The sequence below is a fragment of the Coregonus clupeaformis genome, chromosome 9, assembly GCF_020615455.1.
Source record: "Coregonus clupeaformis isolate EN_2021a chromosome 9, ASM2061545v1, whole genome shotgun sequence".
NCBI classification, from domain to species: Eukaryota; Metazoa; Chordata; class Actinopteri; order Salmoniformes; family Salmonidae; genus Coregonus; species Coregonus clupeaformis.
The window spans coordinates 1,967,213-1,988,528 of NC_059200.1; the positions used below are offsets into that span (position 1 = coordinate 1,967,213).

The 21,316-nt window shown below is 42.0% G+C and overlaps 1 protein-coding gene across 2 annotated transcripts; it reads right to left on the reverse strand.

The window, feature by feature from the left end:
* Positions 1-372: 372 nt before the first annotated feature.
* Positions 373-17,557, reverse strand: LOC121573562 (E3 ubiquitin-protein ligase RNFT1). Of its 2 annotated transcripts, none has more exons than XM_041885651.1 (9): positions 17,404-17,557; positions 15,315-15,790; positions 15,144-15,220; positions 14,931-15,031; positions 14,568-14,721; positions 2,442-2,600; positions 2,220-2,285; positions 1,909-2,010; positions 373-1,708 (listed from the first exon to the last, which is right to left on the reverse strand). In XM_041885651.1, the coding sequence occupies exons 1-9, from the start codon at positions 17,427-17,429 to the stop codon at positions 1,574-1,576; spliced, it is 1,296 nt and encodes a 431-aa protein (XP_041741585.1). In that variant the 5' UTR covers positions 17,430-17,557; the 3' UTR covers positions 373-1,573. The 2 variants fall into 2 exon arrangements, with proteins under 2 accessions (XP_041741585.1, XP_041741584.1); XM_041885650.1 differs by having other exon boundaries at positions 15,315-15,793.
* Positions 17,558-21,316: the final 3,759 nt, after the last annotated feature.

The window sequence follows — 21,316 nt, forward strand, 5'->3', positions numbered from 1 at the left end:
GAGCGCCAAGTCTAGGTCCAAAAGGCTTCTTAACAGCTTCTAACCCCAAGCCATAAGACTCCTGAACAGCTAACCAAATGGCTACCTTGACCCTCCCTCCTATACCTGTCCTGTATAGATATGGACTCGCCCAACTATATGCCTCCAGTCCACTTATATGACAGTCCAAATGGGACAATAGATAATACTAAGAACAGCCATGGACAGTGAACAGGATAGTTAGATGCTTTTCTGTGTGTCCCTCTGCACTCTTCATTCTAAAGACTAATAGGTTGTAAATAACTGAAAAACAAAGTTGGTTTCTTAACAAGCTTAAACACGTTTGTGTATAATGATTGTAAATGCTCAGGGCCAATTATTAGTAGGCTATAATTGAAAATAAAAATCTGATATTTTATTTAATTTGTTGATTGAATGACTTTATGCAAGAAAAACATGAAATGATTTCACTACATAATGAAATATGGTAGTAAAATAGATACATCCTTTTTAAAAACCAAAGAGTGTAAGAATGCAACTGCATCATCACTTTAGAAAAATAATTTATGGATCAAACCAATCTCACAACAATCTTAGTTGTGTTGCATATTTGTCATCTGGAAAACAAATCTCAAAAAGCTGAGATATCAGACTTAATCTGAAAATAAGAAGCCCCCCCAAATTAGTAACTTTTAAAATATCATCAACCTTTTGTGTTTGTAATTGCTTCTCAACGTGTTGAGCACATTTAGTTCTTTAACCCCTTCCGTCTATCCGTACTGCCTCGAATTAGACACAGAATGGAATCCCTTTGCAACATGTTGGAACCTTTGCAGCTCAAAGAGAGATGTGTTTGAAAGACTGGGTATCTACCAAACACAAAACAAAACACATTTTTGTGTGGTCCACATTTGTTCTAACTTTGGAGGGAGTGATATAATAATACATCTGATTAAAATACTACTACATTTTAAATATCCCTCTCGAGAACCCACCCCTATTTTCAGGTAGAAGAAACCTCCAGGTATTCCCTGACTAGCCTGGTGCCAGATCAGTTTGTGCTGTCTTGCCACCCCCTTTGGTCATTGGTGTGACATTGACAATAACGATAGGAGTTGGCAAAACAGCACAAACTGATCTGGGATCAGGCTATTCCCTGACAGCTCTGTCTAATAAAGACAGAGGCTGTCTGTTCTGTTCTTCTAGGCTGGCCGTCAAAACAAAACATGATAAAATCAGATCATGATAAGAAAATATAAATGTTTGAAAATAAAATTAACTAAAAACAGCAAAAGGGGGCATGCAGAGCGAGAACCAACTTCAGTCAGTTGTGTAGAAAAGTGACGGTCGGAGAGGGAGTTGCAGTAACAGTAACATGCCATGATGCTGAATGCATCCCAATCCCAAATATTATGTGACCTTACTGATGTTGGCCAGTAGTGGGTACAGCCCTTAATGAATGGAGGAACAGTGTGGTCATCAGCTTCACAAGCCAATGAGGAGTGGAGTATTGCGGTCAGTACAACTGTCATTCACACATCGCAAACTGTCCAAAAGTCATAGGCTCTCCACTTTCCTCCATCGTCTCTCTCTCTCAGTAGATCTGCAGGTAAGGTGAGGTGGCCCCGTCCCTCCACTTGTGGACCTTGTCTGTGATGGCCGTGCGACAGAGTGGACACGTCTTCTCCCGGTTAAACCACAGAGCAATGCACTCGTCACAGAAAATATGCTGTTATTGAGAGAGAGAAAATAAAACAAGTATCCTCGATCAAACCATGCTACAGTAAAGCACATACAGGCAGTACCGTATGTGTGTAGCCTCGCATACCAGGTTTCTAGTGTCTGATAATTGGTTAAAGAGACTAATGTTTGTAAATAAATATTGTATACAAGTAAAAAAAATTCTGGTAATGTGGTGGTGTGTCTTACCTGACACAGGAGGGCTCGAGGGTTCCTGTACTCTGCCTGACAGATTGGACAGATGTCCCCAGCCTCACTGCACTGGCTCCTGCTGGCTGCTGCCCCTGTGTGCTGAGGAGGAGGAACAACACCGGTTTACACCCCACACAGTGAACAAACAACACTGATCCAAACTCCTTACAAGGGTCCACATTATACTCACATGATCTACACATGAACAAGCTTTTCAGCATGTTCAAGACAAGTAGTCACCCGGCAGTCAACCCACATACCACCACTTAGATTTTTTTTAACATGTTGATCTATTTAAAGTACTGTACCTCGTCACTGAGAAATATCCTCACAGTTTTCTGGAAAGACCCCCACTGCCCATACAATCCTAAAAGCTGAATTTAAAAAGTAAGAGTTTAGTACATTTACACAAAAGGTGCAAATAACAAAATGTAGCCATTACATATTTTCAGAATTTCCATTACTAAAGTAGCCATTTTGAAGCATCCATCTTTGATCAATTCTATGTGGTGCAGTTGTAGGTCAGCCACCTTGAGTATGAAGTAGACCAGAGCCAGCAGGACTCCCAGGGTGAGGCCAGTGTTGCCATCCACCTCCTGGTAGGTGATCAGGTAGCGGAACCACAGGGGAATGGGTGCCAAAGCCTGGTACACCTGGCCCACCTCTTCAATCAGCATGTACCACCGCCCCTGGGGACAGCGAGTCATGAGTGAATCAATGCTTTCCCACCATTGATCCCCTCAAAAATGGTGAAAGAGCACACCAAAAATCATGCTATTTGTATTTGAGCAATATGATTGGCCGTTCATTCAACCACGCTCCTCGCGAGTCACAACTTCTCGAGCACTGGAGCAGTACATAAGTTGGTGCGTTCACACAGCACACGCAAGCTGTCCAGAGTAAAAAGAAGTGCGCATCAATCCACTCACTGAGCTTATTTATTTTAAGGGAAATTGATTCACAAAAGTAAACCTTCAATAGTGAACATACTAACAATAGGCTGGCTAGTGGCTACTGTTGATAGTCCACAAAAAGAACGCTACAAAAAAACACCTAGCATTCATGATTTATATATACAGTGGGGAAAAAAAGTATTTAGTCAGCCACCAATTGTGCAAGTTCTCCCACTTAAAAAGATGAGAGAGGCCTGTGATTTTCATCATAGGTACACGTCAACTATGACAGACAAATTGAGAATTATTTTCTCCAGAAAATCACATTGTAGGATTTTTAATGAATTTATTTGCAAATTATGGTGGAAAAAAAGTATTTGGTCACCTACAAACAAGCAAGATTTCTGGCTCTCACAGACCTGTAACTTCTTCTTTAAGAGGCTCCTCTGTCCTCCACTCGTTACCTGTATTAATGGCACCTGTTTGAACTTGCTATCAGTATAAAAGACACCTGTCCACAACCTCAAACAGTCACACTCCAAACTCCACTATGGCCAAGACCAAAGAGCTGTCAAAGGACACCAGAAATAAAATTGTAGACCTGCACCAGGCTGGGAAGACTGAATCTGCAATAGGTAAGCAGCTTGGTTTGAAGAAATCAACTGTGGGAGCAATTATTAGGAAATGGAAGACATACAAGACCACTGATAATCTCCCTCGATCTGGGGCTCCACGCAAGATCTCACCCCGTGGGGTCAAAATGATCACAAGAACGGTGAGCAAAAATCCCAGAACCACACAGGGGGACCTAGTGAATGACCTGCAGAGAGCTGGGACCAAAGTAACAAAGCCTACCATCAGTAACACACTACGCCGCCAGGGACTCAAATCCTGCAGTGCCAGACGTGTCCCCCTGCTTAAGCCAGTACATGTCCAGGCCCGTCTGAAGTTTGCTAGAGTGCATTTGGATGATCCAGAAGAGGATTGGGGAGAATGTCATATGGTCAGATGAAACCAAAATAGAACTTTTTGGTAAAAACTCAACTCGTCGTGTTTGGAGGACAAAGAATGCTGAGTTGCATCCAAAGAACACCATACCTACTGTGAAGCATGGGTGTGGAAACATCATGCTTTGGGGCTGTTTTTCTGCAAAGGGACCAGGACGACTGATCCGTGTAAAGGAAAGAATGAATGGGGCCATGTATCGTGAGATTTTGAGTGAAAACCTCCTTCCATCAGCAAGGGCATTGAAGATGAAACGTGGCTGGGTCTTTCAGCATGACAATGATCCCAAACACACCGCCCGGGCAACGAAGGAGTGGCTTCGTAAGAAGCATTTCAAGGTCCTGGAGTGGCCTAGCCAGTCTCCAGATCTCAACCCCATAGAAAATCTTTGGAGGGGAGTTGAAAGTCCGTGTTGCCCAGCGACAGCCCCAAAACATCACTGCTCTAGAGGAGATCTGCATGGAGGAATGGGCCAAAATACCAGCAACAGTGTGTGAAAACCTTATGAAGACTTACAGAAAACGTTTGACCTGTGTCATTGCCAACAAAGGGTATATAACAAAGTATTGAGAAACTTTTGTTATTGACCAAATACTTATTTTCCACCATAATTTGCAAATAAATTCATTAAAAATCCTACAATGTGATTTTCTGGAATTGTATTTCTCATTTTGTCTGTCATAGTTGATGTGTACCTATGATGGAAATTACAGGCCTCTCTCATCTTTTTAAGTGGGAGAACTTGCACAATTGGTGGCTGACTAAATACTTTTTTCCCCCACTGTACACTAGATGACTGATAGGGGGCTCTGTTTTGAAGCCACCACATCTCCATCTTAGCACTCCCCCACCATTGTAAAACATATTTTGGATGCTTAGCAGGATTTCCGTTATGAAAATGTGGTGCCAGACATTTGACCGGCAGCATTTTAATTCACTGGACATTTACACATTTACTGGACCCATAGGCCTATGCATTGGGTGCGTAACCTGATTAGGGCGTCCACCCACGGTGGATAGTCATAATTTAGACTAATAATAAAACTCAATCACTGTTCACAAAAAAGACTGTTCAATGCATGGCTGAGCACGTATAGCGTAGAGGCCTAGGCTCTATCAGAGATGTTTTATTTATTTGCACGGGAAAATGTGGCCTTTTATAAACACATTTCATGCAATTCTACTACACTTTATATGACTGCAGACATTAGCAAAAAAAAAAAAAAAAAAGCCAAATGACAGGGTAGCCTACTCTGCTGACACTGATAAACAGATCAACAAAAACAACGTTGTCCATATAATAGGCCTACAAAATGGGGAGACACATCAAATATGACGTCCATCTAAACTGGAAATGACTGTCCAAAAACAGTGGCATTGACCCAACAATGATAAAGAGTGAATATGCGCAGTGCTCACTCACTGGGGATATGACCGATGCTCTCCGCTGGTGCCAATAAGATAGGCATAGGCCTACTGTTGTTCGCTCAATTCAATTGCCAATTCTGATAACTAAAAGACAGATGAGAGTCTTTTCATTGTCTTCTCTTTACAGCAATAGCCATTTGCTTTCCAAACTATGTTTTTCCGCGATTGAATTTTGAAATATTGCGATATGCCTGGCTGGGCCTCTTTTCACAGACAGTTGCAACTCAATTAGGTATTTGCAGCGCTCGCTCCCTTTCCTTATCATCTATTAGGTATTTGCAGCGCTCGCTCCCTTTCCTTCCGACTGTAGGCAATGTGATTAAAAACAATCCACAACTTTTTTTTTTTTTTAAAGGCTAGGGGAAGCTAATGATCCTCTCTGACCAAATCATGCTTTGGTAGCCTATTTTGAATTATTTTATTTATTTCTGTATAGACGGGAGTAGGCTAATTAGGCTATATAATTTTGGCAATTTAATTCAATTTACTTAGGGAAAGCTTAGCTTCCCCTAGCCTTATGGACACGCCACCTATGAGCCTATGTCAATCTACTATCCCCCATAGTAGAAAAGTTGACCTATTATATTGGTCAGCTTGTCGAGAAAGAAATAGCCCAAACAGACTCTGGGACAGTTGTGGGACGATAGATCCCAAATCCATCCAACCAGTAGGCCTAGGCTATATAAATATATACATACATATTTTTTTAAGCAATGAGTCTGATGTAACAGATCAGAACGTTTAGCTTAAAATGTTGATAAACTATTATTACTTAACAATATTAGAGCAGCAATGCATTTTGCATTTGGCTACTGGACAATTAAAGAAAGTTGAAAACCAATAGAACATGAGAGAAATAGGCTACTGGTTTCAATGGCATATGGAAGTCTTTATAAAATAATTACCTCCACGGATATGGTCGGATTTTGCCTCATAATACGTAGTAAAACATTCAGGTTTCAAACAATTAAGTAGCTATATGTTCTTAAAATGCATACTGCCTCCAGCTCATTGCAAAATGGTATGTGATGCGCTGATGAACCTGTCTTCCGTTGCCTATGCATATGAATGGCGAATGGGAAGCATGCTTCAATTACCAGTTGAGAAATAAAAATAGTAGCTCTTTTTAATCATGTCCCAAAAACTATTTTTAACACACGATTGCATTTAGAATTGTTGCGCAATGATTGGGCTGATAAAAGCGCTGTCTGACAGATTTTCTCAAAGGCTCTGTATCTGTATGCTGTGTGCGTGTGATAAATAACGAATATACACATGCACCAATTTAATTCCACAAAATTATGCAAATTAACCCATAGACCGATAAGCATAACGGGTCAAATTTATTTACATCAACTGGTATTTCCGTCACTGAATAAGCTAAAAAAACATGGGATTGGGATTTTTTTAATTCTCCTGGACAATTGGCTGGTGCCAATTATTTGTAACATTTATAAAAATAAGAAAAATGCCAAAAGCCGGCTATTACTGTCTTATGGAAACCCTGAGCTATACAAATGCATTTATTATTGTCTACATTCGTTTTTGCCACATTTACTTTATTACAGACACCTTAATGCATACTTTTAAATGATACAATTGAAGTCGGAAGTTTACATACACCTTAGCCAAATACATTTAAACTCAGTTTTTCACAATTCCTGACATTTAATCCTAGTAAAAGTTCCCTGTTTTAGGTCATTTAGGATCACCACTTTATTTTAAGAATATGAAATGTCAGAATAATAGTAGAGAGAATTATTTATTTCAGCTTTTATTTATTTCATCACATTCCCAGTGGGTCAGGAGTACACTCAATTAGTATTTGGTAGCATTGCCTTTAAATTGTTTAACTTGGGTCAAACGTTTTGGGTAGTCTTCCACAAGCTTCCCACAATATGTTGGATGAATTTTGGCCCATTCCTCCTGACAGAGCTGGTGTAACGGAGTCAGGTTTGTAAGCCTCCTTGCTCGCACACGCTTTTTCAGTTCTGCCCACAGATTTTCTATAGGATTGAGGTCAGAGTTTTGTGATGGCCACTCCAATACCTTGACTTTGTTGTCCTTAAGCCATTTTGCCACAACTTTGGAAGTATGCTTGGGGTCATTGTCCATTTGGAAGACCCATTTGCGACCAAGCTTTAACTTCCTGACTGATGTCTTGAGATGTTGCTTCAATATCTCCACATAATTTTCCTTCCTCATGATGCCATCTATTTTGTGAAGTGCACCAGTCCCTCCTGCAGCAAAGCACCCCCACAGCATGATGCTGCCACCCCTGTGCTTCACGGTTGGGATGGTGTTCTTCGGCTTGCAAGCTGCCCCCTTTTTCCTACAAACATAACGATGGTCATTATGGCCAAACAGTTATATTTTTGTTTCATCAGACCAGAGGACATTTCTCCAAAAAGTATGATCTTTGTCCCCATGTGCAGTTGCAAACCGTAGTCTGGCTTTTTGGTTCCGGTTTTGGAGCAGTGGCTTCTTCCTTGCAGAGCGGCCTTTCAGGTTATGTCGATATAGGACTTGTTTTACTGTGGATATAGATACTTTTGTACCTGTTTCCTCCAGCATCTTCACAAGGTCCTTTGCTGTTGTTCTGGGATTTATTTGCACTTTTTGCACCAAAGTACGTTAATCTCAAGGAGACAGAACGTGTCTCCTTCCTGAGCGGTATGACAGCTGCGAGGTCCCATGGTCTTTATACTTGCATACTATTGTTTGTACAGATGAACGTGGTACCTTCAGGCGTTTGGAAATTGCTCCCAAGGATGAACCAGACTTGTGGAGGTCTACAATTTATTTTCTGAAGTCTTGGCTGATTTCTTTTGATTTTCTCATGATGTCAAGCAAAGAGGCACTGAGTTTGAAGGTAGGCCTTGAAATACATCCACAGGTACACCTCCAATTGACTCAAATGATGTCAATTAGCCTATCAGAAGCTTCTAAAGCCATGACATCATTTTCTGGAATTTTCCAAGCTGTTTAAAGGCACAGTCAACTTAGTGTATGTAAACTACTGACCCACTGGAATTGTGAAACTGTGAATTATAAGTGAAATAATATGTCTGTAAACAATTGTTGGAAAAATTACTTGTGTCATGCACAAAGTAGATGTCCTAACCGACTTGCCAGAACTATAGTTTGTTAACAAGAAATTTGTGGAGTGGTTGAAAAACAAGTTTTAATGACTCCAACCTAAGTATATGTAAACTTCCGACTTCAACTGTATTAGGTGAGCTAAACATACAAATATGTAAAAATATTAAAACCCTACTTAAAGTATAATTTTTTTGAGATTGCTAATGTTACTGTCCCCACTACAACAAAAACATACATGTCATTTTCTCCTTGAAACATTTAATTGAAATAATGTGGTCCTCTGTAGCTAAGCTGGTAGAGCACGGCGCTTGTAACGCCAAGGTAGTGGGTTCGATCCCCGGGACCACCCATACACAAAAAAATGTATGCATGCATGACTGTAAGTCGCTTTGGATAAAAGCGTCTGCTAAATGGCATATTATTGATGTAGAACTCCATTCATTCCTATGGAGGACTGCTCCTACTGTGGAGTGCCAATATGGCCAACCGGTGGCTTAATAGCCAATACATAGCATCAGCAATCCAGGGTTTATATACATCATTGAGCCAGAGCAATATCTCTTTTGAAACGTATGAGATGTAAAAAAAGATACTCAAAATGACATACTTTAGAAACAAAAGTGAATGCAATTAATGCAATGCAATTCTAAATAATAGAGTAATGACTTAAATTGCTAGATTACATTACACAGCTTTTTAAATAAAATAACCAAATGTAGCCTATTACTAGCTGTATACAAAAGAGAAAGCATGCAACCTATACACAGCGTACAAAACATTAGGAATGCCTTCCTAATATTGAGTTGCACTCCCCTTTGCCCTCAGAACAGCCTCAATTCGTTGGGGTATGGACTCTACAAAGTGTCAAAAGCGATCCACAGGGATGCTGGGCCATGTTGACGCCAATGCTTCCCACAGTTGGCTGGTAGTGGATCTCTACTCCGAATGAGTCATTCCATCTCATCCCACAGATGCTCAATTGGATTGAGATCTGGTGACTGGGCAGGCCACTGCAGTAAGCTGAATTCATGTCATGTTTGTGGAACCATTCCTGGACAATCCTAGCCTTGGGGCATTATCCTGCTGAAAAAAATGGTTACACGGCTGCCATGAAGGGATGCACCTGATTGGTAATAATGTTCAGATATCCTGTGGAATTCAAACATTGCTCCACTTTTATCAAGGGGCCCAATGTGTGCCATGAAAACACACCCCACACCATCTCCACCAGCCTGCAATGTTGACACGCGGCATGATGGATGCATGTACTCATGGTTTTCTCCATACCCTAGTCCCCCATCAGCGTGAAACAGCAGGAACTGGGATTCATCAGACCAGGCAATGTTTTTCCAATTCTTCAGTGTCCAGTGTTTTCGTTCCTTAGCCCACTGCTACTTCAGTTTCTTGTTTTCTGCTGAAAGAAGTGGAACTCTGTAAAGTCGTCAGCTGCCATATCCCATTCGTGTCGAGGTACGATGAGTTATGCATTATTTTATGGGTCTTTGGGCACCAATGTTGTACTGGACTGTCAGTTGACTAAATGTAGCCCGTCTGTTGCTCTGCACAATTCGTGTCAGCCTCCTTTGTCCTCGTTCATCAATTATCCGTTTTCGACCACTGGCCTGTCGTTGGTTGGATGTCCTTTGGGTGGTGGACAATTCTTGATACACACGGGAAACTGTTAAGCGTGAAAAACACAGCAGCGATGCAGTTTTTGACACACTCAAACCGGTGCACCTGGCACCTACTACCATACCCTGTTCAAAGGCACTTAAATATTTTGTCTTAAATGTTGCAGTAGCTGTTTTCAAATTATTTATGTTGTGTTGTTTCATAGCTGGTAGCTAATCACACAATGAAATACAAATCCTATTATATATATATATATATATATATATATATATATTGTGATGTCACGAGAGGCTACACAGCTTTCAGCGGGATTGCTCAAGTAGTGCAAGGAGACAAGGTTCAAACAAAACAAGGATTTTATTATAGGTCTTGGGAAATTAACGAAAATATAACAAAATTCTGTTCTCTTGTGGCTCTTTAAGGGTTAACAGTTCAGGGATGTCTCTTCCACATCCAAAGTCATAATTCTCACTTGCTCAGATAACTTTTCCCCAGCCTTACTGTAGTCCACGTTGCAGCTAGTGGCCAACCCAGCAAAAAGTCCTTCCAAATGTCTCTCACGTATTTCCACAGGTGCATATATCCAAAGGTGAGTATTTCCCAAAGGTAAGTATCTCCAAATCCTTATATTCCTCATGGAAGTGGACGTGCAGCACTCTTGTCCTCCAGAGAGCCCAGGTTGGAGACCGTGTCTCTTCCCTTCCCCCACCTTCAGCTCATCAGCTCCTCATTTGTTCCAGCTGCGTGGGAAGATTGGCCATAGAGGGGTGGAGTTCCCGACCATACCAGCAGATGGAGCCATAGCTGTCTGGGTTTGCAGCCACCTCAGGGGGATGTAACGTCCCTCCAGGACACAGCCTCTCGTGACATCACAATATATATATACAGCTGCGGAAAAAATTAAGAGACCACTGCAAAATGATCAGTTTCTCTGGTTTTACTATTTATAGGTATGTGTTTGGGTAAAAATAACATTTTTGTTTTATTCTATAAACTACTGACAACATTTCTCCCAAATTCCAAATAAAAATATTGTCATTTAGAGCATTTATTTGCAGAAAATGACAACTGGTCAAAATAACAAAAAAACTTCAGAAATCAATATTTGGTGGAATAACCCTGATTTTCAATCACAGCTTTCATGCGTCTTGGCATGCTCTCCACCAGTCTTTCACATTGATGTTGGGTGACTTTATGCCACTCCTGGCGCAAAAATTCAAGCAGCTCGGCTTTGTTTGATGGCTTGTGACCATCCATCTTCCTCTTGATCACATTCCAGAGGTTTTCAATAGGGTTCAGGTCTGGAGATTGGGCTGGCCATGACAGGGTCTTGATCTGGTGGTCCTCCATCCACACCTTGATTGACCTGGCTGTGTGACATGGCGCATTGTCCTGCTGGAAAAACCAATCCTCAGAGTTGGGGAACAATGTCAGAGCAAAAGGAAGCAAGTTTTCTTCCAGGACAACCTTGTACGTGGCTTGATTCATGCGTCCTTCACAAAGACAAATCTGCCCGATTCCAGCCTTGCTGAAGCACCCCCAGATCATCACCGATCATCCACCAAATTTCACAGTGGGTGCGAGACACTGTGGCTTGTAGGCCTCTCCAGGTCTCCGTCTAACCATTAGACGACCAGGTGTTGGGCAAAGCTGAAAATTGGACTCATCAGAGAAGATGACCTTACTCCAGTCCTCTACGGTCCAATCCTTATGGTCTTTTGCAAACCTCAGCCTGGCTCTTCTTTGGTTCTCATTGATTAAGGGCTTTTTCTAGCTTTGCACGACTTCAGCCCTGCCCCTAGGAGCCTGTTTCGAACCGTCCTCGCCGTGCACTTCACCTCAGCTGCCGTTTGCCATTATTTTTGTAGGTCACTTGATGTCATCCTACAGTTGTTGAGTGACATTCGAATGAGTTGGCGGTCATCCCGGTCAGTAGAGTCGTTTTCGGCCTCTGCCGGTCTGTAGCTTTGTTGTCCCAAATGTCTGCTGCTTGACCTTGTTCTTATGAACCACCGTCTTTGAAATTTTAAGGATGGAAGCAACCTGACGCTCACTGTATCCCTCTGCCAGTAAAGCCAGAATTGAACCCTTCTTTTCCTCACTCAAAACTCTCCTTGTCAACTCTTTTGGCATGGTCAATAGTTATTTTTTTATTAATATGACTTTTGAGGTACTATTAGCACTGTTTTTGCCATCCAGCTGGTCCTATTGCAAGAGGATAGTGATGACCACAGCAGTGGTTTTTATACTTTTCCTTTTTCCTAAGATTTGGTTCATGTGATCACCTAATCAGTACCTAATTCAGTAGAATGAGGTGTGCCTGTGTTGGAATTTAACAGACACTGGAATGGAATGGCTATCATACATGTAGAGATGCTGATTTAAGAAAAATGTGCAGTGGTCTCTTTTTTTCATTGTAGAATAATAGACATCAGAACTATGAAATAACACAAATGGAATCATGTAGTAACCAAAAAAGTAATATATTTTATATTTGAGATTCTTCAAATAGCCAACCTTTGCCATGATCACAGCTTTGCACACTTTTGGAATTCTCTCAACCAGCTTCATGAGGTAGTCACCTGGAATGCATTTCAATTAACAGGTGTGCCTTCTTAAACGTTAATTTGTGGAGTTTCTTACCTTCTTAATGCGTTTGAGCCAATCAGTTGTGTTGTGACAAGGTAGGGGGTATACAGAAGATAGCCCTATTTGGTAAAAGACTAAGTCCATATTATGGCAAGAACAGCTCAAATAAGCAAAGAGAAACGACAGTCCATCATTACTTTAAGACATGAAGGTCAGTCAATACGGAAAATGTCAAGAACTTTGAACGTTTCTTCAAGTGCAGTCGCAAAAACCATCAAGCGCTATGATAAATATAAAATATAAATATGCCATTTAGCAGACGCTTTTATCCAAAGCGACTTACAGTCATGCGTGCATACATTTTTGTGTATGGGTGGTCCCGGGGATCGAACCCACTACCTTGGCATTACAAGCGCCGTGCTCTACCAGCTGAGCTACAGAGGACCACTCTCTCATGAGGACCACCACAGGAATGGAAGACCCAGAGTTACCGCTGCTGCAGAGGATAAGTTCATTAGAGTTACCAGCCTCAGAAATTGCAGCCAAAATAAATGCTTCACAGAGTTCAAGTAACAGACACATCTCAACATCAACTGTTCAGAGGAGACTGCGTGAGTCAGGCCTTCATGGTTGAATTGCTGCAAAGAAACCACTACTAAAGGACACCAATAAGAAGAAGAGACCTGCTTGGGCCAAGAAACATGAGCAATGGACATTAGACTGGTGGAAATGTGTCCTTTGGTCTGGAGTCCAAATTTGAGATTTTTGGTTCCAACCGCCGTGTCTTTGTGAGACGCAGTGTGGGTGAACGAATGATCTCTGCATGTGTAGTTCCCACCGTAAAGCATGGAGGAGGTGGTGTTATGGTGTGGGGGTGCTTTGCTGGTGACACTGTCTGTGATTTATTCAGAATTCAAGGGACACTTAACCAGCATGGCTACCACAGCATTCTGCAGCGATACGCCATCCCATCTGGTTTGGGCTTAGTGGGACTATCACTTGTTTTTCAACAGGACAATGACCCAACACATCTCCAGGCTGTGTAAGGGCTATTTTACCAAGAAGGAGAGTGGTGGAGTGCTGCATCAGATGACCTGGACTCCACAATCCCCTGACCTCAACCCAACTGAGATGGTTTGGGATGAGTCGGACGGCAGAGTGAAGGAAAAGCAGCCAACAAGTGCTCAGCATATGTGGGAACTCCTTCAAGACTGTTGGAAAACCGTTCCAGGTAAAGCTGGTTGAGAGAATGCCAAGAGTGTGCAAAGCTGTCATCAAGCCAAAGGGTGGCTATTTGAAGAATCTCAAAATATATATTTTGATTTGTAAATTTTTTTTGGGGTTAATACATGATTCCATATGTATTATTTCATAGTTTTGATGTCTTCACTATTATTCTACAATGCAGAAAATAGTAAAAATAAAGAAAAACCCTTGAATGAGTAGGTGTGTCCAAACTTTTGACTGGTACTGTACATTCTGTTGTTCACAAACTAGGTGGTTTTTCAACGTCTGAGTTTGCTTCAACTGCTAGCAAAGACACATCTGCACACTGTCACTGATGGTTTTCTTGAATGCCCTCGTTGCCATGGTAACCTCCCGCCCTTAAAGGGACAGCTGGACACATTTGTCTGGGATATTTTGGTTAAAAGACTCAGGTCACAAAAAATTATATAACATTTAGCAATATACCACATCACTACTTACTAGTAATACATTTATTGTTTGAGAAATATTACAAAGCACGCTCATCTGTTTTTTTTGTCGTTTTTTGTAATTATGGCAAGAAAATATTTTGCCTAGTAAAAAATACTGTATGAGTGGACTAAAAAGTTGGTTTTAGGCCCTGATTTTAAATGCACCATGTCCAGTCCAGTAGAAATTATGGTCGGGCCAGTAGATTTTTGGCCAACAGGCCCGAGTGGGCCAGTGAGAAAAAAAGTTAACGTTGGACCCTGGCCTCATCAAACAACTGGAGAGGGAGAGAGAGCATCCTTCCTTGCTTACCTGGGCTCTGAATGTCACCAGGTTAGAGGGCAGCAGTAGGATAAGGCACTTGAACCCCATGAAGAAGAACTTGAGCATAAAGTTGGTGACGCCCACCGCCCATAGGACCTCCCAGAAACCCAGGGGCTCAACAGCTGGGCTCAGGAAAATTAGGCTGAGAAGGAGAGAGAGGGAAAGATGGATGAGAGGATGTGGATGACGTATTATGCTCCCAGTCCTGATTTTTTAAATTGTTTGTCTGTTTTGTGTATTAATCATACCACGCTGTGAAGCCAAAGGCAAATTTCCATATATTGTGTAGAATTTTTTTTTTTCTATTCTATTCTGGTCTACTGTGAGCATGTAAAGTAAGGGGAAACTTACCAATAGTAAAGTGACTCAGTGAGAAAAGTGTAGTAAAGCAGGAGTGTGGAGGACGCCAGGAAGAGGAGCAGCCATACGCACTCTATACTTGACCGACGATCCTGAGGAGAAATACATGGAGGACGATCAAATGCAGATTGAGGTTTGAGTACAGTATGTTAAAGCACTGATGTATAAATTGAGAATATATATTTTCTTCCGTTAATGACTTACCTGAAGAAAGACTTGGGTTTGAATGTTCTTATTCGCATAAAGAAAAGTTGTAAACAAGCCAACTCCGACAGCTAGACCTGCAACAAAGTCATGGAAGAGATGTCAGACAAACTTACTAGATAAATAGAAGATTGTTCCTTACTGTATATGTTATTATTACCCGACACTTACCTAGGGCATGCTGGATGACCAGTTTAGCACTGAGGATGATTATGAAAGGAAGACTCTTCTGAACCCAGCGGAAGAGGTAGCGCAGCTCTGAGAACGAGGTGCTGGGCTCCCCTGACTCCAGATCAGCATCAGCCGGGTCCGTCTCACTGGGCTCACTGTGAGAGTGCTGGTGTCCCCCACCATGTGAATGGGAGTGGGAACTGGTTCTGGAAGTGGCTCTGGACCTACGGGATGACGCCCCTCCTCCTCCTCCGCCACTGGGCTCCCCGGGCCCGCTGGAGAGAATAGGTACCCGGAATTCATCACTGGTCTCTGGGATGGCAGAGCCCCCGGTAGCCCCTGCTGGTGTCCTGGTCAGTAGTTCTGGCTGTATAGTCAGGGAGAAGCCATTTCCTGCCTGATGGGCAACCAGCTCGCTGTAGTTAGGTTGCATCACAGTTGGTGATTCCCTCGATTTCAACGTTCTTCTGGAATCACTCCTTCAACAAATACATTGAGGTAAAGAGGAGAGACAAGAGGATGTAGCCTAGTTATAATGCGCAGATGTTAGCTAACAATCTAGCTAAGTTAGCTAGGCCTAGGGGAGAGTGGGGTAAGTTGAGCCAAAGGGGTAAGTTGAGCCAACCTTGTTTCTAGGAAACCATACACAAAATGAATCATTTCACCAAATATTTTGGAAGAGGTCATCATTTCATGGAGTCTGAAGGAAGAAACCACATGTAAAAAGTGGTAAGCAAGTTAGGTCCAAAAACGGAAGTCAAATGAACTTATTGTGTTAGTAGTTTCATGATGCTTGTATCTAAACCAAAGTAGATAATTTTAAGATTGTTCTATAAATCATTTGAGGTCCTAAACCTAGCATGAAAGTGCATCATTGTAGTTGTGTGGGTTAATATAGTCAAAATGTTTCCCTTGGGGTATGTTGAGCCAATGGCCATTGGGTAAGTTGAGCCAATGGCAAGTTGAACAATTGAAGTGTTTTCTTCCCAGGCGTAATGCAAGGTATTATTGCTGGGATATGAGGTAACAACAGGGCCTAGCCTATGTAAAAAGTGTTTTAAAAAGTACAAAGTGTTTGTTAGGTGTTACGCCTGTGTTAAAAGGTGCTTAAAATAATTAAAAGACAAAAAAGTGATTGTGATGAATTGTATTTGGGGTAAGTTTTTTGGACAAGCTTTGTTCTCAAAACTGTAATGTTTACATGAATTCTGATTATTTCCAGGGATACACAACATCCTGAAATATATGTAGATATATATTTGTTAGAAATAATACTATATTCCCCTTGATGGAGTGATGCTGAATGTAAAAAAAATCGCTCGACTTAACCCACTCTCCCTAACTAGCCTAGGCAGCTGCTTGTGGCTGCTAGATCTGCACTATCATCTAGGATTGATGTGCTTTCCAGGTAATACACTGGTGTACCCCGTGGACCGGCTCGTACACAAAGCATCCTCCATTCAGGCTGCAAAGGCATACTTTCCCTCCTTAACTAGCTTTAATGGCAAGCCGACCAATATGTGTAGTGTCTTAAAACATCATTTTCCGCCATCACTTTCGGATTTTCGGACAACTTTGTTTGCACACCGCGTTCAACCTAGACGATTGCGCAGATCTACCGGCCACTATCTGCTGCCTACTACGACTAGGCTACTCCCCTACTAGCTAGCTAGAGGTTGTTGTTGACAGCTTGATAACGTTAAACCATTGTAATGCAGTCTAGCTAATGTTACTTGGGCTGGCTAAATGACAGTCAGAGATTCAGGACAGTGTTATCACCAGTATATCAATACCCACTTTTGTACCAGTCTAGCAACTGTTTTCTCTTTTGTTTACATAAGGAGTGACAATTAGCTAACGTTAGCTAGCATTTAGCTAGCGAAACAGATAACTGTGTGACAAGCTGTCTGATCAACATTACAATTGACACTGACAGCTCTTTGGCAAATAGAGGCTGTTGACACTGATGACATGAGAGTAATGGCAGTTAGTTGTTCGTTAGACTTCAAGTGACAGATATTTGCTATCAGCTAGCTAGGCTAACGGTATGCCATTTCATTAGCAATGCGAGCAAAAAGGCTATAAGTACCTGTCATACTGAGTCCGGAGTTTCATGATAAGCCACCGTTCGCCATCTAATACACAAAATTAACCAAAAATGTAAATAAAATAAACGATCTAAAAGCAAGCTAAGCCATAAGCCTATCGTTTGGAAGACATCTTGAATACGACAGGCGGCAGCATCGACGTCGCGAACTGACGTAAAATTGGTCAAAGGTGAAAGAGAACCAACTCAGGGAAGGAGTCAGTGAAATAGACATATACATTTTATTTACTTTACTTCTAATGTGATGTAGGCTAAGCAACAAAAAGTTATCCCATAAATCAATCCCCTTCAATTTATTTTTGTTTCGTGAAGCTCTACGCCAGAAGAACAGGTAGGCGATAGCCACAGGCTCAGGGTCAGATATGTTTTCATCCCCTTTGGTTAAGTTTAGGGCTGGGGTGAAGTAATCTGATCCTAGATAAGCAACTACCTTGAGCGTCCCCAGCTGCAGTAGGCTAGTTGACGACAGACATCACATTAGCTTAGTGTATTTCTGAGTGACGTTGTATTGCTGGCATATTTCCCCTGTGGCAATGTCTGTCAACTGGTGATGTTACAATATGATAAGTGCTTAGTTGAGTCATATTCATAGCCTCCTATGTGGTTATTGTTCTCTGTTGATGCTTGTTTAATTGGTTGGTGGTTGGCTTATCTAATGGTGTTTGTTTACTGTCATAAAATTGTACAGTATTATCATCTGTCCTATGATCTTGACTAAAGCTGAATCGCCCCCCCTCTCTCTCTCTCTCTCTCTCTCTCTCTCTCTCTCTCTCTCTCTCTCTCTCTCTCTCGCTCTCTCTCTCTTTCTCTGTGTCTCACATAGGCCTATGAGAAACCCTGTGGTGTACGATTAACTATTGCATAGCAGTGTGACTTTAATTATACATATTTAGGGGTGTTTTGAAGTGCTATGAAAGCAATTTCGGATTTGTAATAGCTGTGCAGGGTTCAACATTTCACCCTGGGCTGGGACGCTATGAACATGGATGTCCTTGCATGTTCAATTAACATGCAAGGAACAAAGAGCATTGAGAAATGTCTCTGTATGCAGTGTATTGTCATGTCCTGATTATGCAGTACTGTATGTTTAATCTATGCTTCTGCAGTGGGCAGTGGATCAAACCCCTTCAACAGTGTATATTTACCAGAGGAAACAAGCCCATCTCATCTGAACATGAACAGGCTGTTAATATTCCTCTATTACCTGGGTCTATAGCCTCGGTCCCCAGGTGCTGCTGGGCCCCATGCCAGCCATCTGCTCCAGCAGGCCTGGGGTCCGGCTGTGCTGGGCTCACCTGCAGCTAATGCCAGTGGCAGGTGATCTCCCATTGTGTAATGGATGAGGCCTTCCCGCTGGAAGAGAGGGCAGCTGCCAGAATGATACTCAGATTTATTTAGAGACATTCCCACACAGGCTCTCCAGAGACTCGAACGATTGAACACACACCAAACAATGTGAGCTCATGTAGAAAACGAAAACATTTTAAGGTTATTATCATATCATTATTGTATGATCATACATATGGTCTGCATATTCTGTACATAGGCTAGCCATACTGTATAGATACTGTATGACACCTCTATAAGCGGATAAAAAATGTTCTGACATATTATCCATCTATAAAAGTGCTAAAGTATACCTCTTTCACATACAGCATTCTCCACAGATGAATCTCTACAAATACTGTTTGTGATTGATGATATACTCCTCTGTAACCCCTCTCTGATTTATTTCTCTGAGAGGTTGTATTCTTTAATCTAGGTCTCCGGGGTTGCCTCTACAGTGAAGCAGGGGCTAATATGAGCTACAGCGTTTTGTGATCAGGGCAGCAGCGCAAGGCTAGCTAGCTGTACCCAGTCATCATCCTGAAAGGAGGTTAATATGGTGTGGCTCTGAGCTACTTCCAGTTCCCCTGACTCTCTTCTGCCTCCCTGCCTACTCACTGCCCTGTAATTGTGTTATTACGTCGTAGGATTGTCAGAGGACTCCTGGGCCCCAGTGAAGATGTCTGAGCACGGAGCAGCAGTGCCTGTGGAAGTTAACTTGACATATAAATTGCTATCTGACTGCCGGGAGATAGATGAATGAAGCTCGCCAGAGAACAGATGCAGGGAGCAGTGACCTGACATTGCTTTTGACAGACTCTCTGTCGACTCTCTCTCGCTTCCCCCCTCGTTCACTCACTGTCTCTCTGTTCACTTTGTCAGCTGCTGTTTCTTCCTTTGATATCTTTACTACAAGAGTTGCCACTGACGGAACAGTCAGAACCATGTTTGCCATGGGCTTACTGGGCTGTGTAGGCGTAGAGACAGGTTGGGGACAGGTGGTTATGCATGGTGGTGAAGTGACTCATGTTGTTGAGGTCACAAATGTCATTAGGAGTATTTAGGTCAAATGCATATTGAATTAGCCTGGTCTCTTTGTGCTGTTTTGCAAACTCATATAATGGGACCAGGCTAATGATGTATAACTTTCCCAGATGCTTAGCAATGACCTCGTAGTAAGAAAAGGAACCATCAGCTTACAGTTATGTTTCTCAAGAGGATGTAGTTCAACCTCTGTATGTTGTTAAGGAAACATGTGGTGATGATGTTATCTGTTCTATCTTCATACAGTAATACAGCTGATCACACTGCACAGTACAGGTCTAGTCATTGTGCTCTGTTTATTGCAGCAAAACAGAGCAGATTCTGCGCCTCCATGCCCCAGCTCTTACGGTGACCATTACATACCAGCTATGTTTGTGCAGCTGAGGAGACAAAAGAGTTGACGACTGATTGATATCCTGTTAGGTTGTGGAGATGTTGTTGTGACTGTGTGTGTGTGTGTGTGTGTGTGTGTGTGTGTGTGTGTGTGTGTGTGTGGCTTTTTGAGGTCACTCTTACAGCAGTCTGGAGACCTTCCAGTTGGCAGGGCATTGTGTACACAAACAGCACATCTGTTATTTTGCAGCGTGGTGGTGGACTGGGCAAGGTAGGACAAACAGGGCCAGATAGACACATCCCAGCTAGCACATTTGGTTCTTTGGAAGTTGTGGGAATGTATGTTTTTGGTTTAATATTTGTTGTGGGAACGAAGCCATACGTTTTCTGGTAAAACTTCTGAGAGCAGAAGTGAAACTTTCGACTGTTCTGGGAACATTTATTTTTTTGGTTGCAGGGAGCTTCTGAGAACGTTTTACTCTGGTTCCTTGAAAGTTTTCCTGGGAGGACAATATAAAAGAGGAAAATAGCCTGTAAGTCAATAATTGTCAATAATTGTTCTATGGATGTGTGTGTGGGCGAGAGGGTGTGAGTGGATGTGTGTGGGAGGGCAGGAGAAAGTGGGAGTGCGGAGGCGTGGGGTGTATGTTGTGTGTGCATGGATGAATGGGTGGATGTACATAGTGGATGTGTATGAGAAGAGGGGAGGGGGGAAAAGATGGTGGCTGGAATAAACTGGGCCTGGGTGGGAAAAGGAGGGCAAGGAGGGGAGGTGGTGATAAGCTTGCCTTATGGAACAATCCTTAGATAGCTTTTCAGAATTCATCCCACAACACTAAAGGCATAGAAATCGTAAATTACTTGGTAATAGGAAATACATTTATTTCCATGACAGCTTTAAAAAGCTATTTTGGGTTGACCAATGTAGATATTTTCGAATACATCCAACTTATACGTTTTATATCACAAAATGTCGATTTGAAATCTTTTGGACATCAGAGCAATCGTGAGGGAATCCTTTTTCAGTCAGAAAAGGATATTCAAATGATAGGTAAGCTATACTAAACCTTGCAGAGAGCCTAAACAACTGACAATATCTTAGAAAAACTATTGGAACCAAGTTTTTAAAATAACTGATATTGGCACAAGATGGAGGGAATGTTGGAACATAATTTACGAGATTACAGTTAAC